The 22,933-nt window shown below is 34.8% G+C and overlaps 1 protein-coding gene across 1 annotated transcript in view; it reads left to right on the forward strand.

Annotated features, from left to right (window-relative positions):
• Nucleotides 1-8,620, forward strand: part of LOC146998975 (adenosine 5'-monophosphoramidase HINT3-like) — a 45,675-nt gene extending 37,055 nt beyond the window's left edge. Inside the window, exons 3-5 of the mRNA XM_085812146.1 lie at nt 3,730-3,796; nt 3,894-4,020; nt 8,374-8,620. Of these exons, the coding sequence (XP_085668272.1) occupies nt 3,730-3,796; nt 3,894-4,020; nt 8,374-8,427 (248 nt within the window). The 3' untranslated portion in view covers nt 8,428-8,620. The remainder of the gene's footprint in view (nt 1-3,729; nt 3,797-3,893; nt 4,021-8,373) is intronic.
• Nucleotides 8,621-22,933: the final 14,313 nt, after the last annotated feature.

Genomic DNA, 22,933 nt, shown 5'->3' on the forward strand with positions numbered 1-22,933 from the left:
ATGATTATACATTAATTATCTGTTATAAAAATTCCTTGTTCCAAAGAAGCAGTTTTTAAACATTATTGTTATTTTTATGAAAAAAAACTTTCGAAAATACTTTTTTGTTACCAAAAAGAAAGAAACTTGCAAACTGAAGTCATCAAATTACAATCTAATCTTCAAAAAACGAGTTTACTACTACAAATTTCAGTAACAACAACAAACAAACAACTGAAAGCTTTCAGATTTTATATTACGCCCAAAGGGGAAATTTTTTAACGTTTTGTGTGCTACTTTTATTTATTAAATACCATGTTTTCTTCGCACTTAAACCATAAAATTTAGTTCAATAGCAATGTCGCAAAATAATTTTAAAATGAGCATATCTTTAGAACTTACGATACACAGTCTCGCGCGATGGAGATAAAAATGTTTTTTCTTCCGAACAGTGTTGCCATTGCTCGCTTTGAAATCGTTGAGTTTGTTAATCAAAAATTTGTTAAATCTTACAGAATATGAACTAGATAATAAAACAAATTCCAAATTTAGGCTTTCAGATGCCTATATTCGAGTGGATGACTACGTTATTCAAAATTGGATGTCTCTAGGTACCGTTGTTTTTTCACAGTTGGGAGGAACATACATACATTCAGGCAGTTTCTTTATTATTTAATTTTTTTAAGTATAATGCAGGGCGCTAATATTTGGTGGCAACAATTTGAAAAGTAAAACGCTGTTTATATTGAACAAACGCAAAATGCCAAATGAAATTAATAGCCCTTCTGGGAAAATTGCCCCTTTGGGCTAGAAGCCTTCTTAATATTATTTATTTAACATCGTTTTTAAATAGTACAGGCTCATTTATACGAGATTTATAATTTGGTAAAATTCCTAATAATAATCAAGTTGCATAATGAATTAATTCAACTTCAAACCGTTCCATTATGTTTAAGTAAAAAATTATGATTGTACACTACCATCCATTAATTGGCTAATTATAATTAATTCGTTAAAGTTTTACAAAATTTAAACTAAATAATAAAACAAATTTAAATTCAAAATTTGGGCTTTTAAGTGTCCACGTTTGGTTTGAGGACTCATATCATGTTCTTCGCACTTAAACTACATAAAATTAAGTTCAACAGTAATATCACAAAATATTTAAAAGTGCATATCTTTAGAATTTCCGATACACAGTCTCGCGCGTAGGAGATTATTCCACCCCCTCCTTTCCGTACAGTGTTGCCATGGCTGGCTTTTAAATCGTTGAATTACTTAAACTCATAAATGTTTTACAAAATATGCAATAGATAATAAGAAAAATCCCAAATTTGGGCTTCCAGATATCCATATTCGGGTAGAGACGTACGTTTTTTCAAAATTGGATGCCTCTAGGTAGCGTTGTTTTATCACACTGCGAGAAACATACATACATGTATGCAGATTCTTCATTATTTAATTTCTTTAAATGTAATACTGGGCTCTAATATTTGATGGCAACAATTTCAAAAGTGATACCCCGTTTATAGTGAATTACGCAGAATGCCAAAACGAAATTAATAGCCCTTGTGGGCAAATTTCCCCTTGGGTTAAAAAAAGTTTAAATATTAAATAAATAAATGAAATAAAATTGGAAAGCGCTTTCAGGTTTTATATTACGCCCAAACGAGCGGTTCTCCGCCCCCCCCCATTTACAGCCTCATATTTGTTTCGAAAGCATTTGGGTTAACGTCATTTTGGGCAAAAAATATTTAAAAACTGCTTATCTTTAAAATTTATTATAGACAGTACTGGAGACAAAAACGTTTTATTCCCTATAGTGTTGCCACTGCTCGCTTTGAAATTGCTGAGTTTGTTAATCAAAAATTCGTTAAAGCTGTACAAAATGTGAAACAGACAATAAAACACATTCCAAATTCGGGGTTTCAGGTGCTCATGTTCAAAATTTGATGACTTTAGGTACCGTTGTCTTTTAACAATGCGAGGCATTCATGCAGATTCTTCATTAGTTAATTTCTTTAAATATAATACAGGATGATAATATTTGGTGGCAACAATTCGAAATGCGATGCATCGCGTTTAAGTGATTAGCGTGAAATGCCGTTTCGAGACTAATTATCTTTTTTGGGCTAACGCCTCTTTGTTCTAAATTTTTTTTTAAGGAGAAGAGATATCGTAAAAGTTTAAAAAACAAATAATTTTACATCTGTTACTTGATATTTTGGGGTAGAAACATTTTTCTCAATTGCAGCGAAACTGCTAAAATTTTGTTCTGGCAAAACTGACGAATGTTGCTGTTATTGTTTTCGTGTCTCGGGCAAATGCTAAAGAGAGGGGGGGGGAACTGACGAATAATAAGAATATAAAGAATCTATAAGTGGTATTTGTCATTGCTATTGCGTAAAACAAATTCAAGGAGGTTAGAATACAATATTGTTACGTTATTTTCTTCCTTCACGTTCGTACGGGGTTCGTAGATTTGGAGTGAGTAACGACGACACTTTATGAAGTATCGAAACACACTTTATTTAGCCAATATTAATCAGGTCAGCTCCAAAGTCACGTTTTACAGTCGTCGGAAATATACTATATACACTCGTTGGAACAATCAGCGACACATCCTTCAGGTTATCAGGCTATCACGGTGGAGACAGCTTCACTGCAAAGCACCAGAATACAACTCCCGACTCTCCTCGGTCGTTTTCGGAACTCCACGTACTCTCGAGACTCTCCACGCGATGCACTCGACGATACACAAGAGTATAGCTCTCGACTCGGCGCTAGACTTCGAGACACTCGCTCAATGACTATCGGCTCGCTAGACGAGGCACACACACTCTCGATGAGAGACATACACACTGACTGCGGACCAGCAGGGTTTATATAGCTTTCGGCATGTGTTCGAGAACATTCTGGGCTAAACCGGTAAAAATTCATTCTAGAAGTTTCTCCAACCGTCTATCGCATATTGCCAGTTTTGTCGCCAAATGGGCGATTTCTCGCCAAATATGGCAACCCTGCCTTCCCTTGCCATTTTATGGCAACCCTAAAACTGCTTTGTGGGGAAGCCATGTCACCGCGCCTGTACATTTCGTAGCAATATATTCTAAACTCCTGGACGCGTGGACAAAATGAAAGCAATGATATTAGACTACATTGTATTCTAACATCATTTGAATTTAATTCATCTTCCACGCATCCTCGTTTAAAAGCGAATTTTCAGAATGTTGCCATTTAATAAAGACTAAATTCCTTAGCTTGTTTCCGTATTTCAATATTAACTTGCCTTCCGTATTTTATAAAAATTATAAGTTGCGTGTGTCATAAATTAAATGTATTTTAATTTGTGTCAATAAGATAAATTATTTTAAAAGGTAAAATATAGGCTTAAATTATTCAGAAGTGTATTACTGCTTCTAAATCGTTGAATTTAAATTTCCCGGTTTAAGTCATGCTTGTAGTTGTGTGACAGTGATAGTTTTGGAGGATATTCATTAGTTTAGTATAATTTTTCCTATACTGTCTATAAAGATTAAATAATGCCTACATGAATTCATATACTTTTCTGTAAAATTTAGATTTCTGTAAGATTCCTTTAGCATATGCAATCAAATATTTCGAAGTTAAAAGTAAATTTGCGCTTAATTCAATATTTTAGGTTTAATGACTATTTTCTGTATTCAAATACAAGTGCGTGTTTCTTATATATTAAAATTTTCAATGTACATAATAAAACTTTTATTTCAGTGGAACAAATCGAAGAAGTTGGAAGAGAAGTTCTTGAGCAACAAGGAGGTGATATGAAATCTTATAGGTAATTAAAATAAACGCAGAGAAACTGCCAACAAGTACAGAATCTGTCACGAATTTTAAACTCAATTTTTTTTCTCTAATAATCCTTTGCTTTTCAGATCGGGCTATCACTGGCCACCATTCATATCAATTCCACATCTTCATTTGCATGTGATATCGCCTGTCAATGAGATGTCTCTCTTTTCGAAGCTTATCTTCATGCCAGGGACGAAGTGGTTTGTATCCGTAAGTATGACATGAACAAATTGCGCTGTATATTAACTCGTAAAACTTTCTTACTAATGATAGGTAATTCTAGTTGCATAAGAACAAAATGTCTGTAGCAGCGTTTCACGAGCTTGGAGGGCATTTCAAACGGTATAAAACGCTGTTGAACGTTTAGCAGTGGTAATCCACGAGCAACAACGATGGTGGACGACGGGTATATTTTTCTACTGGCGAGAAGAGACAGGAGGCAGACGACGGAAGATATTGGCAAGATACATGCAACAGACTGCTGAACGTAAGATATCACGTTTTACCGTGGCCAGGAGGCTGCATAAATGTGGTATATATGTATAACAATCAGTACGGTGAGTGGAATTAACGCCTGCTCTTCGGAAGCACAAGTTTCTGTGGTACCAGGAACACAAGAACTGAAGACAACAGCGATGGGATCAAGTCTGCTTACGGATAAGATCCGATTTAGTCTGAAGAGCTATTGTTGACGTGTACACATTTGAAAAGAGAGGAAATCACGTAATCCCCCCTCCAACAACATCGAAAGGGACCATTCTGGAGGTGCCGGAGTTTTCGTCTTGGGGTGTATCATGCTTGGTAGCTGTACTGATCTCTACATTTCCCAAGGAGTTTCGGTCACTAGTGTCCGCTGTTGTACTCTTGTCTCATTTGCGTCTGTTTAGAAGTACTCAGGGTTCGGACTTCTTTTTCATAGACGATAACGCTACACTTCATCGTCTAGGAGTTGCTGCAGAGATCCTGGTGAAGTGTGACAGACGACTGAAGATATTCAATGCATGAATTGACGTAAAAGGTCCCCTGACGTAAACCCCATATAACATGTCTAGGACCTTCTCAGGCGACGCTTGGTAGCCGGTGACCAGCCCCCAGGAATGACTCTGCAGTTGAAACTAGAGCTACAGCAAGAATGGTCCGCGGTGCTTCAACGGTTTCTTGACAGCCTTGTTTTCAGCTTAAACAATGTATGAGCTTAGACTTGTATCTGTATCGCAGTGAGGGTAATCGTATCCTTTTCTAAAGACTTGATTTTTCTTGCCAAAGGTTTGTCACATGGACGATTTGGTCTTCTGTCCAGTTCTGCTAGAAGCTGTCTTTTCAATAAAGTCCCTTTTTATCGTTTCTTATTTCCTTGATTAGATAGTTTTGGTCTTTTGTTTCAAGTTTACACATCTTGTTGATGATTAATTTCGCATCTTGGTATGATTTCGATCGATGCGGAACATTTTTGCACGACATGACATTCGAAAACCCGTTCGACCTTAAATTTTTCGCACCAGTGTACTTTTTGACTATTGATCGCGAAACCCGAAAGCCTGTGCTCTTGACCTGAAGGCAGAGTGCTCTTATTGTTTAAAATTTACCCGTTATTAAGCGGTGACAAATTAGGGCAGGACGCGCAACTTAATAGCTCAGATTAAAGCTAAACTGACGATTCGCCATTCGACCACAACCATTACTTGCTCTGAAGAACTGCCAGAAACCTATAAATAATGCTGCTAACCCGCGAGCACACGCACCGATCCGACGAACACGAGAACACGCGCCGGGTATGTCATACCCGAATAAAAAAATTGTAATTAAAAATGTGTCTAAAAAAATTAATCGTTTTTTAAAAGAAATTAAATGTAAAACAAAATTAATACTTCCTTTTAGACAAAATAGGAAACAATAAGGAGAGGAAAAATTATTTACTTACTTCTTGAACATTGTTTACAAAATGAGGTCATATGTTCTATACATATACTTTTGCTACAATTTTCACAAATGAATCTAGTCTTTCTATTTTTTTTTTCTTGGAGCACTCTGTACACCTCTTGTAAGTCATTTTAGGTTTTTTGGGGAACCGTTCATTGTTAACATGTTCATCGGTGGTCAGTGTTTGTCCAGAATCAGGAACCACAGATGCTCGCCGTCGTTCATTTTGAACATTTTCTATTAGCTGCATCCCTAAGGCTTTGAGAAAAGTACTCATCCCGTTTACGAGTAAAATTTCTCGTATTGAATCAATATAAATATTTGTATTGTCAACTACATGTTTTAACATATCTTCATCGATAAGCAATGACAAGGAATCTAAAGGTGTTGAGAAGTCTTTAGAATACTTTGTATTTCCTGGGAGTTTAGTTATAATATTTTTGGCGCCAATTCTAACATTAGTCCGGAATTTATTTTTTTCCTTTTTTTCCAACGTAAAAACTCATTGCTACATTCTAGAGTTTCATTTTCTGTTTCTGTATCTGAATCACTACTCTCTATGGGTGAATCATGATTACTATTATATTCTTCGTCATCAACATCTTCCTCTTCTTCACTAAATGAATCCTCATCAGAAGAAACTGTTTCAAGGAGATTTCTCAATCTTTTCATCTCTGAAATATACGGCGACTCAAGAAAAACCTATACTAAAAGCTTGAAAACGAGAAGTGCGAAGTGACTCACTGAGAAACTCGAGTACACGCACGGGTATGACATGCCCGAACAATGCTGTTCCCAAAAAACCGTTGCACTTGCCACCTCAGGAATTTCCCCCATTTAAGTATGTGACCTTGAACTCAGCTACACCAAGTTTCGACCTTTTATGAAATAATGGGCGAGAAATATACAAAAAGAAAAATGCACATGGGTATGACATACCCGCCGCGTGTGGTCGCGGGCTAATAATGCTAATGTTTTGTATTTCAGTTTAGGGCTCACCAGCGGCCGAGCGATAGAGTCGCTGAACACTGGTAGTGCGAGGTTCGAATGCCGCGAACGGGCTGGCTGCATGGGTGTTTTCGTGGTTTTCCCCATGTGTAACGTGTATACGAGATAGTTTCCCTTAGAAAGTCCTCCACGAAGACATCCCTCCCCTTAGGCAGATAGCTCTCGAGGCTTTGCCGTAATTAAATAACCTAACCTAAACTAACTTGTATTGCAGTTTGATATTAATAGCTTTATTGCTTTCCGATAAAAAATATTCGCATCTATAAAAGTTCATTACCCGGAGGATATTGCTGTTGTTGTTGCTACTAGTGCTCGCTTGTCTGACCTATAGTCAGCCCAAGCCCACGAAATTCCTCGTGGTAACGAGCGCAAGATACCTCTGTCGTTGGCAACAGCCCTAGCGCACCTTACAGGTGACAGTGGGATTTAGCTTAGTTCTGCTCCCAAATTTGATGGACAGCACTCCGGGCACCCCATCTTCTCCCACCATCAACCTCTCGAGACGACTTTCGTCTCGCCACATATTTAGTGCCCCCATGCCGCATGGACACTGTACATTTACAAACATCCATGCCTTCTCCGGGATTCAAACCCAGGCCTTTCGGTATGGCAGCAGCGATGCTAACCACTATGCCGATTTTTCAATTTAATTCTGAAAAGGGATATTTCTTTTTATGTCTATTTACATAACGTACCTCATTAGAATTTTAAATGATTAACTATCTGTATGTTTATTATTTTGTTAATTTATTTATTCTAGTGGTTTACCAAACATTGTTAATAGGGTAGGTAGATATGTAGGTATGTTAAGGGGACTTATAGACTTTAAAACCCATAAGATCTTCGAATATGTGACTGTTGCAAGAATTAGGATATTTTATTTATTTTAAAAGCAATTACTTCCAGCTTTTTACAGCTGACTACATAATATAGCTGCTTTCTGAAACAGTCATCAGAAAGTTTGTGTTGCCGCAAATATTTTTATAATTTAATCCGCTTTGTGGCAAAATGTTTCGTCATGTGTCCACCTTGCGCGCACAGTTTAAAACATTCTGTTGCATAATTTAATTCCATATTTAATATATAAATTTTATAACATTTAAAAACTACTGTGAACCAAAAATTTTAAGAATTTCATGTTAAATTTTTATTTTATTTGAAGTTGAGTTTATAAGATGAATTTTATTGAAAAAATCTGTAATGTTTTCGCGCATAATTTTTTTTAATATTAAAATATTCATCAGATTTTTGGTACAGTTAGAAAATAGTAAAGAATTCCATCCAATTTCAAGTATATACCATTAGCCATTTTTAAAATATCATGCGCGCAAGGTGGAAAACATGGTGAAAAATTTTGTCACAAAAGCGGATTAAATTACAAAAATATTTGTGGCAACACAAACTTTCTGATTAACAGTTTCCAAAGCAGCTATATTATGTAGTCAGCTGTAAAAAAAAGTGGAAGTAATTGCTTTTAAAATAAAGAAAATGTCGCAATTCTTGCAACAGTCACATATTCGAAGATCATAAGGGGTTTAAAGGTGTACGAGCCCCCTTAAGAAAGAAATTCGCCTAATTTTATGTATATATGTAATTGTATGAAATATATATATGTTTATGTATTTTCTTTTCCAGACAGAAGAAATTTTGGAATATCTCCAGAAAAGAAGCCTGATATCTTCTTTATGATGAAAAGAATATGATCCTAATCAAATGATTCTAGTACATTATCATATGAGAACCAGCTACATGCATGCACATACGTACGTTTCAAATATACTGGCCCTGCTTACCAATACGACGAACTTTACTACACAAATGATGGATATGTTCTTCCTCTGTCTAATGTATGTAATCTTTAATAAAACCAGCTCCAAAAGTAGTAGTAGTGGATTTTCTTGGAGTATACCCTGAAAGATTATTTGCACTATAAAACACATGATAGATACACCTTCACACACACACACACACACACACACACACACAAAAAAAAAAAAAAAAAAAAAAAAAAAACAGTATCTATATCTCCCATTCTACTGGACCGACTGTCGAAATTTAACTTGCTTTTTCCATGTCTCGAAAGAGCGACTTGGGATATACAGTGGTGGCCAAAATTGTGAACATTTTTGAAAATTTTTATGTTTTTGAACTTTGTATGCTTATAGAAAACGTTACGTTTCACAAAACGCAAACTTGTATATATCATTTTAAAGAGAATTTATTACTGAATTCAATACAAAACACAAAATTCAATTATTTGCAATACAAAAAAAGTTAAACGATAATAGTTATCGATATACATTAGATAGTAATGATTGCGCTGAGTTATCAGTACTTAGTAGGGTACCTTTTATTTTTGATTACAGCTTCACATCGACGTTTCATTGAGCTGACAAGTTTTAAGCTCTTCTTTCGTTATTACATGATGCCAGGAAACAATTATAGCCTCAATTAGTTCCCTTTTATTTGATGGCCGCCTCATTCGGACAAGAGTTTTCAAACGGTGCCACAAATTTTCGATAGGATTTATATCAGGACTGTTTCCTGGCCATGACAACAATTTAATGCTTCTTTGTACGAAACCACTTTTTCGATATTTTGGCCGTGTGGCAAGGAGCAGAATCCTACTGAAAAATAAACGAAGCATTGTTGGAAAAGAGATCTCTGATGGAAGGTAGAAGTTTTGGTTCTAGAATAGTGTCAATGTATTTTCTGGCATTCAGTGTCCCATCGATGACATGAAGGCGACCCATACCATCTGCTGACATGCATGACCAAATCATAACACTAACTGGGTTCTTCACAGCTGCTTGAATGCAGTCAGGATGTAGCTCTTCTCCTATTCTACATCTTACATATTTTCGCCCATCACTACCGAATAACGATATCTTAGTTTCATCACTCCATATAACTTGTGACCACTGATCATCTGTCCACTTAAATGTGTTCCTTTGCCCACTGTAGTCTTTTTTTTTTTTTTTTTTTTTTTCGTTGCTGAAAATTAAGATAAGGCTTTTTTCGTGGAATTCTACCAATCAGTCCAACATCTGTTAATCTTCTCCTGATTGTTCTTGAACTGACAGAAACACCAGCATCATTCAAATCACTTCTGATGGCCGCTGATGGCATTTTTCTATCTTGGAGACATAGTCTTTTTATTTTTCTGTCATCAATAGATGTGGTGCACCTTTTTCGGCCTTTTCCTTCTTTGTTTTTTATTGAATTTGTCTCCTGATATCGTAAAGAAAACTTTCGGACTCCAGATGTAGTCACTGAACCACCCACCTGCCTTGCAATTTCAGCATAGGAAAGACCACTTTCTCGTAACACAATAATATTACATCTCTTTCTGGGTGTCCAATCTACTCTTTTATTTGATGTCATTGCTTCTTGACTAAATATTAAAACTTTTTGAATTCAGTAATAAATTCTCTTTAAAATGATATATACAAGTTTGCATTTTGCGAAACGTAACATTTTCTATAAGCATAGAAAGTTCAAAAACATAAAAATTTCCAAAAGTGTCCACAGTTTTGGCCACCACTGTATATTAGCTTTATATATATATAGCAATTGTTCTAACATAAGTATTTTCACACAAAATCGGACTTCTTCTGAAATGACATACCGAGGCCTTTTCCACATTTTGATTCTGCGATTCAAATTAGGATTACAAAGCACCACATTTTGTAAAAATCGCAGGAGTAGTTTTTACAAAATTAGCTCTCAAAGTTTTAGCTTCTCGATGTTAATTGAATTTGGCATATATATATATATATTCCTTTTTTTATTAAACTTATTTGATTCTTCCTTTCACGTTTCGAATTGTAGGTTCATTCCAAATGAAATTTGTCCATTTTTTATGATTTACTTTTAAAATTTGTATTTTTTAAATAGATTTTGTAAATTTTTCGAAAAAAAGTTTAAATTAAAACCTTTAAAATTTTTACCGTCATCTTAAAGTAGATGTATTTCTAAGCATACCTGCAAAAAATGAGAGTTCTTTATTCAAAATTTCCAAAGATATATGTGAATTTACTATTGGCGCGTTTTCAAATTTGGCATATTTGTTATAAGCGATAATAACGCTAAATTTGGTTTACGCGCTTTGTTAAAATTATTTGAAAGCATGAACGATTACCTTTTTTTCCTCTCGTATACAATGTAAATAATTTTTTTAAAAAAATCTGAAAGCTTTCAGATTATACATTACGACCAAAGGGGCGTTTTTTTTAGCATTTTGTGTGTTACCTTTATTTAATAAATATCATGTTCTTCGCGCTTAAACCATAAAATTCAGTTCAACAGCAATATCGCAAAATAGTTTTAAAATGAGCATATCTTTAGAATTTTCAATACACAAACACCGCGAGCTAGACATATATATATATATTATATATATATATATTATATATATATATATATTATATATATATATTATATATATATATGTATTTTCCCGTACAGTGTTTCCATTGCTCGCTTTGAAATCATTGAGTTTGTTAACTCAGAACTACGAGTGCACACCACGAAGGCATGCCAAGAAGGCGGGAGAAATACCTTATATACTCCCCTTTTAAAGGGCGACTGGGTTTTTAGGGGACCCAGTCGCCAAATCCTGTGTGTGGAGATTCAACATCCACCACCCTTTTAGTTCGGGCGCCACTGTAGAGACATTAGGTATTTTTGGAAGCAGGTAAGATGAAAAATGAGCGACGCCTTCGCCGGGAATTGAACCACAGACCTCTGGAATACGCGCCCAGCGTGCAGACCGCCACACCAGGAAGGCATGCTAAGAAGGCGGGAGAAATAAAAAAAATCGTTAAAGTGTTACAAAATATGAAATCTATAATAAAACAAATTCCAAAATTTGGGCTTCCAGATGCCCATATTCTGGTGGAGACGTACGTTATCCAAGCTCTAGATACCGTTATTTCATCACAATGCAATAAACATTATGCAGATACTTCATGAGTTAATTCCTTTAAATGTAACACAGGGCAATAATATTTGGTGGCCACAATTTGAAAAATGATTCAGACTTTTAAAGTTTAAACGCAAAATGTCAAAACGAAATTAATAGCCCTTCTTTTAATAAATCCTCTTTGAAGGGAAAGGTTAGACAGAATGCAAGTTTTTAATCATCTAAATGTAACATCTGTTAGAAAAGCAGTGACTTGTTTGCATTATCTAATAATAATGTGAGGTGTATCAAAGAAATCAATATTTTACAAGTGTAACTCAAGAGCTGCATTAGTATAATTGAAATATATTATCAGAAAATTAACGATGGGATTATATTAATATTGTAAAAATCTCATATTAAAAGCACAATAGGTTTCATTACTTGCAAAGAAAATGTAATTTACTTCTTTAACAATGTATATATTTTCAAACTGCAGAAATGTTCAATATTGACTACGAAATGATAAATCTCTCGATTACAATAGACTTATTGTATTAGTTCTGGTGTTCCAGAGAAGCGTTAAAGTTGTCCTGTACACTATTTTATTAATTTTTTTATTCATCCTTATTTCTTGCCTTTCATAATATCTATCATAAATTTGCTTCATACGTCCTTTAGAATGTCATTTTAGTTCCGTTAAGAGAAAGTTTATTTAAAAGAGATTTAAAATATAAAGTAATAAACACATTTCGGAACATAATTGCGCTTTAATAGCACTGAAATACTAATCTCTATTAAACGTACTTTTTTCGATTTAAACTAGAAAAGGGAATTCTTAGGCTGGTATCACACATCCATTTATTTCAGACAAATAACTGTTTCAAACAATTGTTCTACCTGCTTTATCACTGAAAGAAAAACAAACAATTTTTCCCTTTTTTTTGAAAAAAAAAATTGTAAGTTTATAAGGTATTTCTCCAACCTTCTTGGCATGCCTTCGTGATGTGGTGGTCTGCACGCTGGGCGCATATTCCAGAGGTCCGCGATTCGATTCCCGTCGAAGGCGTTTGCTCATTTTTCATCTCTCCTACTTTCTAAAAAATACCTAATGTCTCTACAGTGGCGCCCGAACTAAAAGGGTAGTAGTTGATGAGTCTGCACACCCACGATTTAGCGATTGGGTCTCCTAAAACCCCAGTCGCCCTTTAAAAGGGGGTATATAAGGTATTTCTCCCGCCTTCTTAGCATGCCTTCGTGGTGTGGTGGTCTGCACGCTGGGCGCGTATTCCAGAGGTCTGTGGTTCAATTCCCGGCGAAGGCGTTGCTCATTTTTCATCTTACGTGCTTCCAAAAATACCTAATGTTTCTACAATGGCGCCCGAACTAAAAGGGTGGTGGATGTTGAATCTCCACACACAGGATTTGGCGACTGGGTCCCCTAAAACCCCAGTCGCCCTTTAAAAGGGAGTATATAAGGTATTTCTCCCGCCTTCTTGGCATGCCTTCGTGGTGTGGTGGTCTGCACTCGTAGTTCTGAGGTCCGCGGTTCGATTCCCGGCGAAGGCTTGCTCATTTTTAATCTCTCCTGCTTCCAAAAAAATACCTAATGTCTCTATAACTTGTTCGTTTTCAGCAACCAGTCAGCTTAAGATACCTATCAGCATCGACTAATCAGCTATTAGCATCGAAACCCCCTCATCAACCATCATTTGCAATGGAGAACTGGTTTTTTTCTCTTTCCGCGGTATCCCCAAAAGGATAAGTGGTGATTGGCTGTTTCATATCGCTTGACAAAGCGGAAAAACTGTTCAAAAAAGTTGTTCTTCCGTAATGTTTTGATACTGAAACACGCTCGGATAATTTATATAACATTGATGTAGAAGATTTCGGACTTAATAAGTCATAGCCTTTATTCTTACAAGTTGAAGAATTTAAATATTTATAAATCTCTTCAATGTATTGTGATTTCCAAGAAGCATAAGATAATGACATGGAACATTGCAAAAGATGTAAAAAACAAGGCACTGAAGCCTAAATACCAACCTAATGGCTATGGTTACTTGTGGAAAGTATTATCGGTATTAAATATTCACATATTCAGACCCTCGCAAGCCAAGAAAAATGCATTTTAGAAGATTCATTCTCATTGGTACCATCTGGTAATCATTGTTTCAATACTGCATATTATACCTACGTTTTTTTACTTCATTTCCGTATGAAATTTTGTATTTAAAAATCTCAGTTCCATTTTTCCTGGCTTGCATTTTATTCGACATGTTGTGGTTTGTTTTGCACAGAGGAAGATCAGATATTAGGAAAATAATAACAGAAATAGACTTCATTTCGAACCATCATCTGCAGGAGCTTGACGAATCGGTAATTTTGAATATTATTATAGTTCTTTTCTGGTCTGTTCAAGCTTTGTATGTTCAAGCTTTGTATATTTCCATTATGAATATCACGAATAATGATTTTAGTGCAACATGGGCATTTGGCTACGAAGTAGGATTCGGTTTTATTGGGAATATGGTAAAGAGCTTATGTTAGTGTATATGTTACCGTGAAAGACCGAAATTGGAGAATGTCGACTTTCACCGGAGAATATCAACATTCACCAAATACGTCGGTGAAAGACCGAAAATTTCACTACATTCTTGTATATTCGGACCCTCACCGGTGTATGTCGACAATCACAGATATGCTCTGGTGAAAGTCGAAAAGAGAGGTCATAAAGTGCCATAATAGTTCAAGTTGTTGCAATAAATAAGATTTGAATCACATAATTTAGTAAGTTTTTTATGACTGTTATTTTATTTTCTCATTTAGAACGTACTGTATAATTAAGTAAGTTTTTAACTTCTATTATTTTCCTTTCTCATTTTGAATGTATTGTGTGTTTTAGGTTCTCATGTTCTTAAGTTCTTATTTCAAGTCTCAAGTATTATTCGCGACTGAATTACGGAGAAGAAAATATAATATTGTTATATGTTCAACATTCACCATTAGTACATGGTGAATGTCGACATTGACCGGTGTAAGTCAGAAATAAGTGTATTTGAAAAATATTTCGGACAAACACCAAGAGACTATGTGAATGTTGACATTCACCGGTGAAAGTTGACATTCTCCAGATTTCGGTGTTTCACCGTAACATATATATTACCCATCCCCATGCTTTGTTGCATTCATTCTCTGCGTTAGTTACTACCATAGAAGACACATATTGTCTGCTTAGAAGAAAAAATTGAAAAATTTGCATTTATGGAACAAAACGACTGTATCCATTTCATACATAAAAATGTATTCCAAACTGAATGAAGCTATTAGAAACTTAATGCTTTATCTACGCCAGCAATCCTGACAGTAATTGTGTTGTTTCTGCAGATGTTAAATTCTTTTTCATCTGTGTTGTTGATACCCAGTATATTTGCGTCATTCCTTTCTGGTTTGAAGAGTATGTACAGTTTTATTCTGTCTTCTTTGGCCCTTGCATTTCTTATTCTTGTCGCATCGGATATTCCACTGAAGATGAGAAATATCAAAATGCTGCTGGAAAAGATTTGCGAAGAAGAGTTGAGTAAATCTTCTCCTGACAATAAAAAAAGTAAATATTGTGAAATGGATGAGCGAGAAAGAAATAGTAACCATTTTCATCTGGTGATGTAGTATATTTCAACAGGAACTACCTTCAAAATCGTAAAAAACAACCTTGTATTTAGCGTAGGTATAATGAAACACTCAATCGATTTCGAGGGCAGCTAAAGGTCCCTCCTCATCAGGAGAAAGAAATACATAGAAAGAAGAAAATAGGAGAAGGAGTCACAGAAACACGTGGTCCTTATACACGTGGTCTACGCTAAATACAAGGTTGTTTTTTACGATTTTGATTGTCACATTAGCGTGTTTCTCTTCTAGTCTAGTTTGTGCTATCAACCGGCATTTTCGAGAATATTTTACTGTTTATTGTTTTACCACGTGCACCATTTTATTTACTTCTTTCCACGTGGCCATCATTTATTTCACGCTAAATACAAGGTTGTTTTTTACGATTTTGATTGTCACATTAACGTGTTTCTCTTCTAGTCTAGTTTGTGCTATCAACCGGCATTTTGGAGAATATTTTACTGTTTATTGTTTTACCACGTGCACCATTTTATTTACTTCTTTCCACATGGCCATCATTTATTACACGCTAAATACAAGGTTGTTTTTTACGATTTTGATTGCCACATTAGCGTGTTTCTCTTCTAGTCTAGTTTGTGCTATCAACCGGCATTTTCGAGAATATTTTACTGTTTATTGTTTTACCACGTGCACCATTTTATTTACTTCTTTCCACGTGGCTATCATTTATTACATGCTAAATACAAGGTTGTTTTTTACGATTTTGATTGTCACATTAGCGTGTTTCTCTCCTAGTCTAGTTTGTGCTATCAACCGGCATTTTCGAGAATATTTTACTGTTTATTGTTTTACCACGTGCACCATTTTATTTACTTCTTTCCACGTGGCCATCATTTATTTCACGCTAAATACAAGGTTGTTTTTTACGATTTTGATTGTCACATTAACGTGTTTCTCTTCTAGTCTAGTTTGTGCTATCAACCGGCATTTTGGAGAATATTTTACTGTTTATTGTTTTACCACGTGCACCATTTTATTTACTTCTTTCCACGTGGCCATCATTTATTACACGCTAAATACAAGGTTGTTTTTTACGATTTTGATTGTCACATTAGCGTGTTTCTCTTCTAGTCTAGTTTGTGCTATCAACCGGCATTTTCGAGAATATTTTACTGTTTATTGTTTTACCACGTGCACCATTTTATTTACTTCTTTCCACGTGGCCATCATTTATTTCACGCTAAATACAAGGTTGTTTTTTACGATTTTGATTGTCACATTAACGTGTTTCTCTTCTAGTCTAGTTTGTGCTATCAACCGGCATTTTGGAGAATATTTTACTGTTTATTGTTTTACCACGTGCACCATTTTATTTACTTCTTTCCACGTGGCCATCATTTATTACACGCTAAATACAAGGTTGTTTTTTACGATTTTGATTGTCACATTAGCGTGTTTCTCTCCTAGTCTAGTTTGTGCTATCAACCGGCATTTTCGAGAATATTTTACTGTTTATTGTTTTACCACGTGCACCATTTTATTTACTTCTTTCCACGTGGCCATCATTTATTTCACGCTAAATACAAGGTTGTTTTTTACGATTTTGATTGTCACATTAACGTGTTTCTCTTCTAGTCTAGTTTGTGCTATCAACCGGCATTTTGGAGAATATTTTACTGTTTATTGTTTTACCACGTGCACCATTTTATTTACTTCTTTCCACGTGGCCATCATTTATTACACGCTAAATACAAGGTTGTTTTTTACGATTTTGATTGTCACATTAGCGTGTTTCTCTTCTAGTCTAGTTTGTGCTATCAACCGGCATTTTCGAGAATATTTTACTGTTTATTGTTTTACCACGTGCACCATTTTATTTACTTCTTTCCACGTGGCCATCATTTATTTCACGCTAAATACAAGGTTGTTTTTTACGATTTTGATTGTCACATTAACGTGTTTCTCTTCTAGTCTAGTTTGTGCTATCAACCGGCATTTTGGAGAATATTTTACTGTTTATTGTTTTACCACGTGCACCATTTTATTTACTTCTTTCCACGTGGCCATCATTTATTACACGCTAAATACAAGGTTGTTTTTTACGATTTTGATTGTCACATTAGCGTGTTTCTCTTCTAGTCTAGTTTGTGCTATCAACCGGCATTTTCGAGAATATTTTACTGTTTATTGTTTTACCACGTGCACCATTTTATTTACTTCTTTCCACGTGGCTATCATTTATTACACGCTAAATACAAGGTTGTTTTTTACGATTTTGATTGTCACATTAGCGTGTTTCTCTCCTAGCCTAGTTTGTGCTATCAACCGGCATTTTCGAGAATATTTTACTGTTTATTGTTTTACCACGTGCACCATTTTATTTACTTCTTTCCACGTGGCCATCATTTATTTCACGCTAAATACAAGGTTGTTTTTTACGATTTTGATTGTCACATTAACGTGTTTCTCTTCTAGTCTAGTTTGTGCTATCAACCGGCATTTTGGAGAATATTTTACTGTTTATTGTTTTACCACGTGCACCATTTTATTTACTTCTTTCCACGTGGCCATCATTTATTACACGCTAAATACAAGGTTGTTTTTTACGATTTTGATTGTCACATTAGCGTGTTTCTCTTCTAGTCTAGGAACTACCTTCTTTCTGTTTTCGAAGGATTCTTTACATATGGCTTATTATTTATTACCGTTAAGAAAGAATACTAATAACACCAGCAAGTAACTGAAACATTGATAAAAACTGATATTTTTATAATCTTGTCGCATCAGCTTTGTCAATTTCTTGTTCCAGTGATGGGTACTAATCCAGTTATAGACGTTGGCCGCTAGAAAAGCTGGAAGCGGTGGTCACTTTATTATGGAAGCACCTGATGGGTGGGCCAACTTTGCTTATGTAGCGAGTTGGCACAAGTCAAGAGGTAGCGTATTTAAGTTTATTTAAGGTTATAATTCTAGGCTATATGCAAATAATTTATAACATATTGTTCTCACCGGGAAAGGAAGGGAAAAAGGTGTAAAACAAAACAGATGATACAGGGGGGCCTGTTAAAATTCCCTTCCATCATCTTAGACATTGTTGTTGTCACGGAGTTTTTCTATTTCGATGCAAGGTGAAGTTCCAGTAGACGGCTAAAGGCCTTACTGTTACCTCTGTTGGCCGTTCCGAGCAGGTTGCTGTCAAGTAATGGCCCTATCACTTCTATGGACGCGCGCGCTTACCCGGGACAATTCCGAGAAACGAGATTCTAGTAGCACGGCTTTAAAGCGGCAGGTTTCCGAGAACTGTTTCGTCTAGCTAGGAGGAACATGTCCCGGCTACGAGCAACATTTTAAAACTTGGCCGAAAATGTTCGGGCTGGAGACGTGTTCCTCGAGCGTTCAACCAATCAGACGAAAATTCTGCTTCAGAAGGATCACGGGTAACTTTCAATATGGCGATGGCTCTCACTGTGAAATCATGGACGGTGGAAATAGAGGCCGATTTAATTATTGCTGTTTTGTTGTAATACAACTGCCTGAGTCATTTTTTTAAATGTGTATATATTCATTAAATATATAATTGTGGAAATTTCAGAGTTGACAGTATTTTACGACGTTCTTGCAGTTCGGATTTGTTTACAAATTGTTCGTCGCCAGAACTTCGCCAAATTTGTCGTATTTCAAGGTATAAATGCTCTTGCCAGAAGGAACCCAAACTGCTCTTGACAGAAAGCACACGAGAGAAGTTATCTCTCTCTCTCCACTGCAAAACTAACTTATTAATTAATTCTTTATCTGGAATTGCGTTCCCTGTTTTTGTGCAAGTTGTCCTGGGCGTGTCGGGATGATTTCCTGAATTCTCATTCGCCCGAAATTTTTCAGAGCTCTTTCCATTGGTGACTGAAAGCGGATATAATAGTCCTTCTGGGCAAATTGCCCCTTTGGACTAAAAAATCATTTAAAGAGACATTTTGATGTAATTTGATAACTGTGGTTTTATTTTTTAAGGGAAGAAAAAAATTAACGAATGAAAAAAATTTAGGAAGGGATATTTCTACTATTTGAGGCTTAAGTCTTTATTATTAAGTCTATATACTTTAAACACTCTTAAAATTTTAAAATTGAAACAGAAAATTTAAAAAGACGTTCCTAAAATTTTTTAATTTTTTGCCATTACAAATAAAAGTGTATATTGCATATGTTAAAACGTTCATTGTTGCCATCAGCCGTTTTTTTAAAGCCCAAAAGGGCGATTTGTACAGAAGGTTTATAAATTTCGTTTCGGCAATTTGCATCGTCCACTATAAAACGGCGTTTCACTTTCCAGTTGTTGCCACCAAAAGCTATTGCCATGCATTATATTTAAAGAAGCTAAATAATGAAGAACTGCATGAATGCATGAATGTTTCTCCCACTGCCACTGTGAAAAAACATCGGTATCTAGAGCCACCATCCAATTTTGAATAACGTATTCTTCCAAATGAACATGGGTACTTTGGAAGCTCGAATTTTGAATTCGTTTTATTATGTATTTCATATTTCGTAAAACTTTAACGAATTTTTGATTAACAAACTCCGAGATTTTAAACCGAACAATGGCAACACTGTACGAATAAAAAAAAAAGTTTTTATCTCCATCGCGCGAAACTGTGTATCGGAAATTCTAAAGATATGCTCTTTTTAAATATTTTGTGATATTGCTGTTGAACTAAATTTTATGGTACAAGTGTGAATAACATGATATTTAATAATAAATAAAGGTAACACACGAAGCGTTGAAAAAAAGTGCTTTAGGGTATTATAAAACCATCATTTGATCAAATTATACGTGCATAAGCCAATAAATAATTTGTTTATTGTAACTGAACATAGATGGCAGCACTGAAATTTTCACTATGATTTTACTTCTTTTTTAAATTATCCGATTAATTAAAAAAATGTTTTTAAGTTTTTAAAAATTAAGCTTTTATTTTAAAGTCAAAAAATAATTAAGGAACTAAAAAAAGAAAATTCTGTTATTCATATATTTCTGTTTAATGGGAACAAGTGACTGAACTTTTTACAAAATTCATCTCCAAATTTATATAATGAATAATATAAGCATCGGGCACTCTTCAGTTTGCGAAGAGTTTGTTACATAATCCGCGAAAATTTCAAAACTTTATAATCAATACATTGTTATATGTTAGAATTTTAAAATCATACACTTAAAATAGTAGAAAAAAATCGAGCGACTTTCAAAAATTCGCCCCAAAATCAAAAAATTCGATAAAATTCTCATACAAATTTTAATTAAAAGATTTTTTTCCACTCTATCCGATGGTGCAAAGAATAAGGTTCTGAAATGTTTAGTTTATTCGTTTAAGGAAAATATGTGCTAAAAAATCGTTTCAGTATTAAGTTTTAAAAAATCTGAACTTAAAAATCTTCACCACCGTGTATTCATCCACAGATATTGCAGGTATAAATTTTGAACTCTGTAGCTTACCAGGAAGTAGTTGAAAAATCGATAACAAACTTTTGACCTTAGCGACAAACATCATGAGGGAGCTAAAAGAAAGCTTAAATAAAATACGTCATTTTGTGTTGATATTGGTCTCCACTTTTAGAAATTAAAAATGGTAAAATCCTAGTACAAGATGCGGCAATAGGCGCGATTTCGAAAACTGTCGCCAACACTTAAATGACTCATTTAATTCTCATCATAAATAAAACGTTTACTTTCCTCATAGCCCACCAGAGGCCGAGCGGTAAAAGTCGCTGAACACTGGTAGTTCGGTCCGAGGTTCGAATCCCGCGAACGGGCTGGCTGCATGGGCGTTTTCGTGGTTTTCCCCATGTGTAACGTGTATACGAGCCAGTTTCCCTCAGAAAGTCCTCCACGAAGGCACTCCTGCCCTTAGGCAGATAGCCCTAGTGTGCTTTGCCATAATTAAATACACCAACAGCAACTTTCCTCATAATATCGTCTTGTGTACCATACTAGGATTAAACACTAAAAATCTATAAATTACCTTACGTATTTTAATACGTAAATTAAATTTCGTAAATACTGAAAAGCAAGTTTGATTGGAATACATAAAAGCTTATAATAAATAATTTTATACTTAAGAAATAGGTGTTTTAAGTAGTTAGCAAGGAAACTGACACAAGATACATTATGTGAAAATAACTATTTCTAAAAACCATAAAATTCAGTTCAACAGCAATACCGCAAAATAACTTTAAAATGAGTATATCCTTAGAATTTTCGATACAGTCTGGCGCGCTGGAGATAATTCCCCCCCCCCTTCCGTAAAGTGTTGCCATTGCTCCCTTTGAAATCGTTTGTTAATCAAAAATTAATTGAAATGAGTTTGTTAATCAAAAATTCGTTAAAGTGTTATAATCGATTATAAAAAAAAATTCAAATTTCAAATTGGGGCTGCCAGATGCCCAGATTTGGTGGAAGATTATGTTATTCAAAATTTGATGGCTCTAGGTACCGTCATTTTACCACAAATCGAAAACATAGATATGTTTATGCAGCTTCTTCATTATTTAATTTCTTTAAATATAATACAGGGCGATAAAATTTGGTGGAAACAATTTGAAAAGTGAACCGACGTTTATAGTGAAACAACGCAAAATACCAAAAGGAAATTAATAGTCCTTCTGCACAAATTGCCCCTTTGGACTAATTAGAAAATTTTTGTCTTCACCATGAACAAAGATGTCTACAAATATACATGCATTTATGTGAACAAATTTGCTAGAATTATTTTGATAAATACAGGGAAGCAAAACAGTCAGAAAGTATAATAATACAACATACTACTAAGAAATCACTTGGATTGCTACTGTCAGGCAAAAAAATATGTAAAACTTATAAAACTGATATAAGGAAATCAATTACAAAAAATTGCACAAATTATACATATAATAAAAAAATCCGAAAGTTTTCAGATTTTATATTACATCCAAAAGGGCTTTTTTTAAACGTTTTGTAGATTACCATTATTTATTAAATATGAGGTTTTCGCACTTAAACCATTAAATTATGTTCTACAGCAATGTCACACACACACACACACACAAAAAAAAAAAAAAAAAAATCATACTGAAGAATAAACGTAATTCTCGCATCGCACATGTCTACCATATTAGACTGAAATGTAATCCAATTATAATTAATCACATAATCCGAGAAAAAGAATGAAGAATAAATTAACCTAGTAAGCAATAAATATCTGTTACATTTCGAATTCTCAATATTTGTTTACATAAAAATTTATCGCAAGGCCCGATGGGAAAAAGATGAATACAATCGCCCAGAGATCACTTGAGCATTCTATTTTCAACAATTTCAAAAGTGAATCGACGCAAAATGCCAAAATGAAATTAATAGCCTTTCTGGGCTAACACCCTTTGGGCTAATAATTTTGAAAAAGAATCAACAGAGTAGCAGTTCTCACAACAAACGTTAAACTTAAGCAGTGAAAATGGAGCATTTTGAAACTGAAAGTGGAGTAATGGCAGAAAGGCCTAATGAAGATTTTCATCACTGTCAAAATACTTGTTAGAACAATGCTATATATAAATCTAATATATATCTTAAGTCGCGCTTTCGAGACATGGAAAACGCAAGTTAAATTTCGACAATCGATGAAACAGCAGAACGGGAAACAT

The sequence above is a fragment of the Stegodyphus dumicola genome, chromosome 2 (assembly GCF_044657685.1).
Source record: "Stegodyphus dumicola isolate Sdum_Otavi_A_Nest chromosome 2, ASM4465768v1".
Taxonomy (NCBI): Eukaryota; Metazoa; Arthropoda; class Arachnida; order Araneae; family Eresidae; genus Stegodyphus; species Stegodyphus dumicola.